At 29.3% G+C, this 11,115-nt stretch overlaps 3 protein-coding genes across 3 annotated transcripts; 1 reads left to right on the forward strand and 2 right to left on the reverse strand.

Moving 5' to 3' along the window:
* Window positions 1-92: 92 nt before the first annotated feature.
* On the reverse strand, window positions 93-2,772 carry LOC123886023. The gene is made up of 5 exons (XM_045935359.1): window positions 2,763-2,772; window positions 2,624-2,698; window positions 1,804-1,833; window positions 390-808; window positions 93-110 (listed from the first exon to the last, which is right to left on the reverse strand). The coding sequence occupies exons 1-5, from the start codon at window positions 2,770-2,772 to the stop codon at window positions 93-95; spliced, it is 552 nt and encodes a 183-aa protein (XP_045791315.1).
* A 1,589-nt stretch (window positions 2,773-4,361) lies between these two features.
* On the forward strand, window positions 4,362-5,575 carry LOC123885074 (chitinase 1-like). The gene has a single exon (XM_045934296.1). It carries the CDS (start codon window positions 4,426-4,428, stop codon window positions 5,302-5,304), a length of 879 nt encoding a protein of 292 aa, XP_045790252.1. The 5' UTR covers window positions 4,362-4,425; the 3' UTR covers window positions 5,305-5,575.
* Window positions 5,576-8,125: 2,550 nt separating this feature from the next.
* On the reverse strand, window positions 8,126-11,115 carry LOC123884832 (ankyrin repeat-containing protein At2g01680-like). Its single transcript, XM_045934065.1, has 3 exons — window positions 10,992-11,115; window positions 9,604-10,022; window positions 8,126-8,856 (listed from the first exon to the last, which is right to left on the reverse strand). Exons 1-3 carry the CDS (start codon window positions 11,080-11,082, stop codon window positions 8,242-8,244), a joined length of 1,125 nt encoding a protein of 374 aa, XP_045790021.1. The 5' UTR covers window positions 11,083-11,115; the 3' UTR covers window positions 8,126-8,241.

Below are 11,115 nucleotides of genomic sequence, written 5' to 3' on the forward strand. Positions count from 1 at the left end.
TCCATTGATTTCCAATTTATCCAGTAATTTTAGGAACAATTGTAAAATCAAAAACTGTATTGTACTGTCTAATCTCTTAATTTTTTAGCCAATTAAACATACCCATAGATCTGAAATTCAAAGAAGCAAAATAAAAAATAAATATATACATAAAAATATTTGACTATACGTTGAAATTTTAGATCGAAGGCATGTCCGATGTTTTGACACATTGTAGTGTCCACCATCAAACATGTTACTACTTTCAATTATTTCTATTAATATCTTAAATTATTACTAGTGTCTACATGTCATTATCAGTCAGTATTGTGTTTGATGTTCGTATATTTTTCAGCGCTTCAAAAGATATTATAAGACATATGTATGGTATAAAGTTGTAGGAAATGTACCTCAAACCATAGTATTTCATGAGTCATTTGAAGAGCTGCTCCTGAAATTAATTTAAGCTGACAATGAGGTGCTAATTTAGCAGCATAATGTAATATATTATTTTCTTCATCATCCTCAAGTGCTACAATTGAATCTTTGAAAGAGCCTAATTCATGTATTAGACTAAATATGCTTGAATGACAATGTTGAACAGCAATGTGAAATATGCTTCTTTTTTTGTCATCAACTTCTCTTATTAAATCAGGCTCAGACCTCAAAAGCTCAGCCACAAAGTGAAAATTTCCAATTTCTGTAGCATCAAATGTTATTTTTGATGGTTGATTTATAATTGTCCTATGTGTTTCTGTACATCCATGATTGAGAAGTATGTTCCAAAGACAACCAACAAGTTGGAGAAATAATGGACTTATCTCCATGCCTACACAAAGATATTCTACGTTAATTAGATATGTAAAGATTAAAAGATATTGTACTTGGTATCAAATAATAATTAAATTTTATTTATTTCGTACCTCGCACAATATCAACTTTTAAAAAGGAATACGAAAGAAAATATCTTATTAGATCAAACATATTTAACCCCTTAGAAGAATTCAAATTGGTCAATGGTTAGAGTAGAAATGCGGCTGATTTCGACTATTTGAAGGTTCTGTTTGAATATTAAAAATGGACCCTAATAAAAAAATAAAAAATACATAAAAAATAATTATCATTATATATAACGTCAAAAAGGGACGTTCTAATATAAGATTAAATTTGATGCAATTTTTTTTTTTAATGCCAAATCGTTACGTTAATATATTACAATATTATATTAGTTTTTCTCCTTGTGATGACTTGAATACCTCTAACTCCTTAATTTTTAATACAACTAGTTTAACCAGTTGAGCTACCCATCCGACCCCAATTTGATGCAAAAATTAAAATGGGCTAGAACTATATTTATGTGTATCGATAACTAATCTATTGATACTCATATGATATTTTATGAACATTAATAATATATAACTATTAATATAAGGAAAAACAATATACAACAATTATTTTAGGGCATTAAAATTAATCTATTAATATAATATGATATTTTATGCGTATAAATAATATATAACTAATATTATAGGACCTCAAAATTTTGAGGCCCGAAGCCGTCACACACATTGCACATGTGTGTAGGTCGGACCTGAGTAGGAAGTAAACAAAAGAACATGAATATGATTTATAAGACCTTCTTTTATCGCCTTATTTGCTTCTCGCGCACCCTACATGTTTCCGTTTTTATCCATCCCGTTTCACTATTTAAGTAGCAAATAAAAATTTATCGTCCTCTAGCTGACGTTATAAAAATAATTGGATGGCCAATAAAATTCTCATGATTTATTTGTTTTCTGGAAAAGAGTGATTGTAAAGACTTACCAAGACCAAAAGGCTTTCTAGCCAAGACATGTAAGTAGGGGCGGAGCCAGGAATTAAAACTTGGGGGGACCAAGTCCAACAAGTTTAATTTCGAAGAGGAAAAATAAATTTTAAGTGTTCAATATATACAAATAATTTTAGAATTTATAAGTAAATGAAATAAGTGAATTATTTTTTACCTAACCATCTTTAACCTTAATTTTTTCAATTACATTTAGAATATAGCAGTGCGAAGAAATATATCATGTGAAAAGACAAAAAAAACACTTAAAAAGAGATTATAAAAATTATAGTAAAAAAAATTCATTTTGATACAATATTTTTCCAGTAAACGTATCTCTTTTAGAAAGATATTATTAACGATGAGTATTTTTTTAATAAGATGAATACTTTGGTACTTCGGAATTTAGTTGAATACTCTCATAGATAAAATTGAATGTCATGTCATATTTTATATTAATTATATTAAAATGTCATTTTAAATGCATTTTGTCTATGAGATATTGATACCTAACTAAATATCACGGTAAAAAAAAATCATATTTTAATAATTCAACATTTATGATTAATGTTGGTGTAAGAATTATTTTATCTATTCATAAATACAAATTAAATCTATGATAAAATGGGAGTAGTAATCTTTCATATATGTCTATTTTAATATTCTTTTATGTGATCAAGGATATGGCTTTTTATCAGGCAAATAAAAAATGTACATAAGCCTAATTTAATAGTATATCAATATAGTGTAAAAAAAAGTTGGAAATATTGGGGGGGACTGTGGCCACCCCTTGCCCCTACTGTGGCTCCGCCACTGCATGTAAGCCTGCTTCACTGTTGTTATTTCGAATCAATGCCAATGTTGACTTTTTCCATACCATTTGCAAAGCTAAATCTGCAAAATTTTCAGGAGTGTAATTGTAGGTATTAATATATGTATCAAACATATTACTACGTACCTCTGTTCATTTTACTAGAAACAGTCAACTCTTTAGGCTTATTGAATAATGGCTTAATTAGTAAAATGGTCACTTAAAGACATTTTTGATTTTAGATTGGTCCCTGAAAAAAAGGTCCAAATAGGTCCCTTAAAGAAAAAAAAGTCCGAATAGGTCCCTTAAAGACATCTCCGTTAATCAGTTTGGTCCCTAAAAAGAGGTCTAAAATAAAATTTCTAGCCACTAAAATAAAATTTATTTTAAGGGATGAATTTCTATCAATCGAGAATTTTATAAATTCAAGTAATATAATTAAAATCTTTTTAATAAAGGTTGCAAAATAACTATTAATGTTATTTTATCTACTCAACAACAATTTTGAATTCAATTTAACCAATAGTATATATAGATTTATGTACCCAAAAATAAAGTACATATAGATTTAATTTATATAAAGTCATTGTAGGTGTAAGTAAATTAAGTTGGATGACATCAATAATGAATCAATCCTAGTGGTAAAAGTCTTGGTCCCTTAAGTATGTAGTCTGAAGTTTGATTACTAGCATGCGTATGAAAAAAATTCGATAGGGAGGAAAAAACCTATCTTGTGTGCTCCACAGATTCCCAGACGAAAATTAGTCATCGCTAATGACCGTGTAAACTTCATACCAATATTATATATGTTCACACTATGGTTGTTAGGAAATAATACCTCTAATTATATATGTTCACACTATGGTTGTTAGGAAATAATACCACAGAGTTGAGGCATACTAACTATTCTCCTATATATATATATATAGATGTATTATTATAAACTAGAATTGAAATATGATGACATATATAGTCAAAATATGACTTTTTATTATAAGATTTAAATTTCTCACATGATGTGAGTTGTTGCGGTTAACGTCTCACGCTAAAACACTTTCGCACTCTTTCTTGCTTAAAAAAATACACATTGCATTCATTCTCCTTCATGCTTAACGATAAAGAAATTAATAATTTTAACTTTTATTTTTATTTTTTAAAATGATCATATTTATAGTAAAGCAACAATAGTTTGAGTTTTTGTTCCACTAATCACTTTTTAATAAACTAAGTAAATTGATCGTTGTGTCAATTAATTATAACACAATTTAAATCAACTAATTCTTGACTTATGAAGTTATGACTAATGACTGGTTTAAATAAAGGAACATGTTAATAACGGGTCTAAATTAGTAGGAAAATAGAGATTTTAGTAGTGAAATCAACGTCAAATTTATGAGTACACTGATTTAATGACCGATCCAATTCAGATTAATATTGAGAATTTTTAGTAGTGAAACCTCAAATTTATGAGTACACTGGGACTACTCCAATTATAATTACCATGATAATATTGAGAATTTTTAGTAGTGAAACCTCAAATTTATGTTCACACTATGGTTGTTAGGAAATAATAGCACTGATCAGTTGAAGCATAGTACTTGTCCTATTGAACGAATTAATTCAATACGGTTGTGACAAGAAGTGGATATTTTTTTTTGAATGGCGACAAAAATCATATTGATTTGCATTATCTAATAGGAGCTGCGTAGTATTATAAAAGGGCAACAAGAGTTGGTCATTAGATCAAACCACAACCAATCTAAAAAGCCAATTATATAATCTCCTTCTCTAATTCAGTCAAATTATCAAAATGTCTATCTTTCGTGAATACATTGGTGTGAAGCCATCCTCAAAAGTTTTACGTAATTTTCCAACTGAAATCATCAACTCCGATATCAATGAATTTCACTTCATTTTGGGCTTTGCCAGTGAGGAGTATGACAACAGTAATAAAGGAACCGGAGTTTTCAAGGAAAGTTGGAATGTTGATTACTTCGGTCCAGATGATGTGAGAACAATGAAGGAAAAATATGCGAATGTTAAGGTGGTAATAAGCATTGGAGGTCGTGACTCTAAAACTCCATTCGATCCTCTTACGGGCCTTGAAGAATGGAGTAAGAAGGCTGTAGAATCACTCAAAAGGATCATTGGAAAATACAAGAGTTCAAGCGGCGACAACACAATTGATGGCATTGACATTAATTATCAGTATATCCACGGTTCTGAATCTGACCGTCGTTTTGCCAACTACCTCGGAAGGGTCATAACAGAGCTCAAATATAATACTGATCTACGTATCAATGTGGTGTCCATTGCCCCATCACCTAACAATGATACCCACTACCTCAATTTGTATTCGGCAAATAAAGATGACATTAATTGGGTTGACTACAAATTCTACAACAACCCTTACGTTATATCCTCATCTGATGAATTTGTAAACCTCTACAATGAGGCAGAAAAGGCTTATTGTCCTGAAAAAGTCCTTCCAGGACTTAGCACTGACCCTGCAGATGATAAGATGTCGTGGGAGATCTTCATTGGTGGCTGCAAATTGCTCAAGAAGAAATCAAAACTCCCTGGTATTTTTATTTGGAATGCTAACGACTCTGCAATTCCTGTCCCTGGTGAGAACAAAGGTTTCCTCCTGGAGATCTTATTGCAACGCCTCCTTGTACAAACTAATTAGTTGCTAGCTATATCTATATATAGCCGGTAACTAATATTTGATTTTATGGGTCAAGTATTGCAGACAATAATATGGAGCTATATCATACGTTTGAATTAGCTCTATATGCTTTAGTCTTTTAATAAGTTAAATAAGACCCTAGTTTGGTTTTCTGTGTTCTATTTCATGTGTGTTTTGCTATTATGTTGTGAGTGTCGAGATTTATTTCTCTTGTATCAATATATGTACGTTTCTTATAAAAGTTAATAATAAGATGTGTTTGCTTTTAATATATTGACAACCCTAATTATATTATTTATCTTGAACTAACACTTTGCTAATGAGGTGTATGATGACAAAAGTAAAAAAGGCAAAAGAGTTTTCAAGGAAACTTGGAATGTTGAATATCTTTCAAAAGAAATGAGAACATTCACTTAAACAAAAAGCGGAAATCTGGATCTTGGCATATGACCTCAAAAATATGGGGCCTCAAATTAATTTATCATTATATATAATCTTTTATTAACAAATTCGCAATAACATAATCCATGATTTTTTTATTTTTTTTTTTTGACATAAATTTGCTTAATAAACACAGACAAGCGCGAAATGCGCACTGTCTGGCCGCTAGTAATAATAATAATAATAAACTTATTGAATTAGGATGATATTATTTGTTAGAGATTTGTTTGTTTGTTTGATGAGGATAAAGAGGATGTTACTGTTGTTTGGGAAATTATGTGAGAAAATATAGCGATATGAATTACCTTCTTGAAAATTTAGTTGAGAAATATAACATAGATTTAGTTGCATCTTTTTTTTTTTATTAGTCGGACTGGCCTATGTAAGCCTTTTCTTATCGGGTCGGACTAGGAAATTTACCGAGCTTGACTGGACCGACCCTTTATATGACCTGGCCCCCGGGTCGGCTCCTTTAACAGCTCTAATAGTTACATACCATATTCAAATAACCAAAGCGACCCAATTATTTGTTAAATGACAAAACACGCATGAGGTGAGTTCAACCTTCATAATTATAAGGGCAATAAAATTAGGAGACTGTAGTAGTAAAAATTGCTCTCTCTTGTGAAATCTGGACCACACCTATTATTTTAATACAAGAAATTTTAATTTTAAAATATAAATGAGCGGCATAGATTGCACAAGACCCTCTCAATTACCGGAGAGGATCTTTTCTCGTAAAAATTAACTCATAAAAAGTCAAAATCATAAAAGTGATGTCTATTTATTACTGATTTGTTTTAAAACTTAATTTTCTAAAAGATTGTTTCTAAAAAATTAGAATATATCTTTCCAAAATATGTTCCAAAACATATCTTAACAACTTTGTTTCTAAAAATATACTCTTTAAAAAGAAAAGATGCTTTTTTATTTTTCTTGATTCTACAATTTACTTAGTTAATTAATTATTGTTAAACCGAATAATTAAAATTAACTAAATTCCAATAAAATAAATAGTCTTTAATGCATGAAAACTTTTTGCAATTTAAATTTGCATCGCATGCGGGTTTTTGGATTGTATCTATGGTGCTTGTTAGATTTCTTGTTGGATCTTTACTTTTTAGTTTTATTAACATTTTCCAGTGTATTTTATTTTTAATGGATAAGATTTATATCAGCACTAATATTTTGTATTTTATTTATTTATTTATTTCAATCGATCTTACAAATAAAAAGTTGAAGAATAATTAGTTGTCAGATGAAAAGCTGAAAAATAATGTTTGTTAGGGATTGTTAGATGAGATACATATTTGATTTTTTTTAATTTAAAAGTCTTTTAAAACCCGTTAAAATCCTAATCAATCTGTTAATATGAGAATAATTTTTTAAAAAATAATTAAAATTTATATTATTCAAAATATAAATGATTATATAAGACGAACTGGCCGGTTGTTCATAAATGATTGTCTTAGGTGATGATGATTCAGCTAGTAGGAGTTATGGAAGATGATGATGAGAAGATTTCTTGGTCTTTATGGAGGAAAAGGTACCTGCAAAAATGTTAACACTCCTATGTTAACACTCCTACGCTCAAGTCAGTATTTGAAAGAGGTAAAAAAGATTATAACATAAAAGTAATGGCTATCTATTACTAATTTGTTTCAAAACTTAATTTCCTAAAAGACCTACTATTTTATAATAATAATAATAGTAATAATAATAATAATAATAAGGGTTAAATATACAAAAGGTTCCTGCACTTACGAGTCATTTGAGTTTTAATCCCTGCATTTTAAAAATATTTCATTTTGCCACTACACTTTCATTTTACTTCAACAAAAAAAAAATGGGTTCAAGGACCATTTTTAAAGTAAAATGAAAGTGTAGTGGCAAAATGAAAGCATTTTAAAATACAGGGACTAAAACTCAAATGATCTGTAAGTACATGAACCTTTTGCATATTTAAGCCTAATAATAATAGTAATTTACACTAATAATAATAATAATTCTATATCATAATATTTTTCCAACAGAGCATACCCAATCCAAGAGTTCAAGTTTTATACCTCTCGTTTCCTCGCAATTTTAAATAAAATTTCATAATCCAAATGGTGGCGCAGATCTATTCATAACTGTCTAGGTTTAACAAAACATTATTTTGTAACAGTTGCAAACACAACCATTACATAAAAGCAAAAGCGATTAAAGTTCTAAAGTGTGACGGATGATATATTTTAGTGTGAGGTAAACTTTTTCTCTAATGTGTGAGCTACAACACAAAGACCCGGTTAATTTTGTAGTTCGCTGTTGATATTTTAAGTGTGACTTGAGTCTCAAATTCGATAGAAAAATAGATATGTTAAACATTTTATAATTGAGAGATCCATAAATTTAATGTCTTAATGAATATGGAAAAATCTATACAATATAAAACTACATGTAGCTAGCTAGGATATATTAAACATATCTATAATTTACATTTCTATCTTTTTCCTACTAGTTAAGAATTCCTCTTCTTGGCTGAAATAGGGACATACAAAAATAAGAAGAACTTATAATATCCAACCAAAGTGGATATACAAGAAATTTGAACAAAACTATAGGAAGTAATGCAAAAACAGAAATAAAATATGGAACCCAAATCAAACCATGACAATATGTTATAAAAAATGAAACACTAAAAGCTATCATCATGCTTGTAATGGAGATGATTTGTGCAATCAATCCACATAGCAACTTTGAAGGAAGTGATTTGAAATAAGCATACTCTGCATAACTTGAGATGATAATAGATAAGAAAATTAGTATCGAAATTGCGGATGATATCATTGCAGTTGCATTCGATACCGCAAATATAAGAAATGCTTGTTTTTGTAAATAATTTGGTGTTCCTGTATTTTTGTTGTAGCCACCAGGTATGTTAAATGTTGATGTAAATACTCCAGTTGAAATGAGTGTTGAAATAAGAATGCAATAATTTGTTGTGCTTTCAATCCAAGACTCTGCTTTTGTTAATAGCTCTTTATGCTCCTCAGTAAATATATCATCTGGAGTTTTGCCATTGCAATTTTTCTTCTTTGTTTCTAATGGTGACATTAACTTTTTCACTTCCTGTACTTTTTTTATTTTTGACGTAAATCGGGTATACTCTGCGAGCAACTACAAAGACTAATCCCTAATATACTTAGATATTGCGACCAAAGAAATCATAACCACAACAAAATTTAAAATTTTAATTTAGATAAAATAAATGATCGAACAAACACATATAAATTCCGTTTGATTTCCAAAAAATAAGTACATACTTGACAAAATAGTACTAGACAAACTTAATGCATTAGATAAATTTTGTCTCCCATAATGTTTGGTGGAAAAAAAATTATTTTAGTATTTTAGACAACTTTTATGGAAGAAAAAATGTTGTCTTGGCAGTGTTGTGGTTTAGTGAAGCACAAAATTTTTACTTAGTCCATTGATTTCCAATTTATCCGGTAATTTGAGGAACAATTTTAAAATCAAACACTGTATTGTCCTGTCTAATCCCTTAATTTTTTTAGCGGATCAAACATACCCATAGATCTGAAATTCAAAGAAGCAAAATAAAAAATAAATATATACATAAAAATATTTGACTATACGTTGAAATTTTAGATCGAAGGCATGTCCGATGTTTTGACACATTGCAGTGTCCACCATCAAACATGTTACTACTTTCAATTATTTCTATTAATATCTTAAATTATTACTAGTGTCTACATGTCATTATCAGTCAGTATTGTGTTTGATGTTCGTATATTTTTCAGCGCTTCAAAAGATATTATAAGACATATGTATGGTATAAAGTTGTAGGAAATGTACCTCAAACCATAGTATTTCATGTGTCATTTGAAGAGCTGCTCCTGAAATTAATTTAAGCTGACAATGAGGTGCTAATTTAGCAGCATAATGTAATATATTATTTTCTTCATCATCCTCAAGTGCTACAATTGAATCTTTGAAGGAACCTAATTCATGTATTAGACTAAATATGCTTGAATGACAATGTTGAACAGCAATGTGAAATATGCTTCTTTTTTTGTCATCAACTTCTCTTATTAAATCAGGCTCAGACCTCAAAAGCTCAGCCACAAAGTGAAAATTTCCAATTTCTGTAGCATCAAATGTTATTTTTGATGGTTGATTTATAATTGTCCTATGTGTTTCTGTACATCCATGATTGAGAAGTATGTTCCAAAGACAACCAACAAGTTGGAGAAATAATGGACTTATCTCCATGCCTACACAAAGATATTGTACGTTAATTAGATATATAAAGATTAAAAGATATTGTATTAAATTTTATTTATTTCGTACCTCGCACAATATCAACTTTTAAAAAGGAATACGAAAGAAAATATCTTATTAGATCAAACATATTTAACCCCTTAGAAGAATTCAAATTGGTCAATGGTTAGAGTGGCTGATTTCGACTATTTGAAGGTCCTGTTTGAAAATAAAAAATGGACCCTAATAAAAAAATAAAAAATACATAAAAAATAATTATCATTATATATAACGTCAAAAAGGGACGTTCTAATCTAAGATTAAATTTGATGCAATTTTTTTTTTTAATGCCAAATCGTTACGTTAATATATTACAATATTATATTAGTTTTTCTCCTTGTGATGACTTGAATACCTCTAACTCCTTAATTTTTAATACAACTAGTTTAACCAGTTGAGCTACCCATCCGACCCCAATTTGATGCAAAAATTAAAATGGGCTAGAACTATATTTATGTGTATCGATAACTAATCTATTGATACTCATATGATATTTTATGAACATTAATAATATATAACTATTAATATAAGGAAAAACAATATACAACAATTATTTTAGGGCATTAAAATTAATCTATTAATATAATATGATATTTTATGCGTATAAATAATATATAACTAATATTATAGGACCTCAAAATTTTGAGGCCCGAGGCCGTCACACACATTGCACATGTGTGTAGGTCGGACCTGAGTTGGAAGTAAACAAAAGAACATGAATATGATTTATAAGACCTTCTTTTATCGCCTTATTTGCTTCTCGCGCACCCTACATGTTTCCGTTTTTATCCATCCCGTTTCACTATTTAAGTAGCAAATAAAAATTTATCGTCCTCTAGCTGACGTTATAAAAATAATTGGATGGCCAATAAAATTCTCATGATTTATTTGTTTTCTGGAAAAGAGTGATTGTAAAGACTTACCAAGACCAAAAGGCTTTCTAGCCAAGACATGTAAGCCTGTTTCACTGTTGTTATTTCGAATCAATGCCAATGTTGACTTTTTCCATACCATTTGCAAAGCTAAATCTGCAAAATTTTCAGGAGT

Source organism: Trifolium pratense, linkage group LG5 (assembly GCF_020283565.1).
Source record: "Trifolium pratense cultivar HEN17-A07 linkage group LG5, ARS_RC_1.1, whole genome shotgun sequence".
NCBI lineage: Eukaryota > Viridiplantae > Streptophyta > Magnoliopsida > Fabales > Fabaceae > Trifolium > Trifolium pratense.

Bases quoted from the DNA above. Each gene is read 5' to 3' on its own strand.
- LOC123886023 (XM_045935359.1), bottom strand. The intron at 1,834-2,623 runs ATGCAGTGGCGG...GCCCCTACTTAC, and splicing joins CAACAGTGAAGCAGGCTTAC to ATGTCTTGGCTAGAAAGCCT. The intron at 809-1,803 runs GTAAGTCTTTAC...ATCTTTGTGTAG, and splicing joins TAGAAAGCCTTTTGGTCTTG to GCATGGAGATAAGTCCATTA.
- LOC123885074 (XM_045934296.1), top strand. From the start codon at position 4,426: ATGTCTATCTTTCGTGAATACATTGGTGTGAAGCCATCCTCAAAAGTT.
- LOC123884832 (XM_045934065.1), bottom strand. From the start codon at position 11,082: ATGGTATGGAAAAAGTCAACATTGGCATTGATTCGAAATAACAACAGT. The intron at 10,023-10,991 runs GTAAGTCTTTAC...ATCTTTGTGTAG, and splicing joins TAGAAAGCCTTTTGGTCTTG to GCATGGAGATAAGTCCATTA. The intron at 8,857-9,603 runs GTACATTTCCTA...AAAAAAGTACAG, and splicing joins ATGAAATACTATGGTTTGAG to GAAGTGAAAAAGTTAATGTC.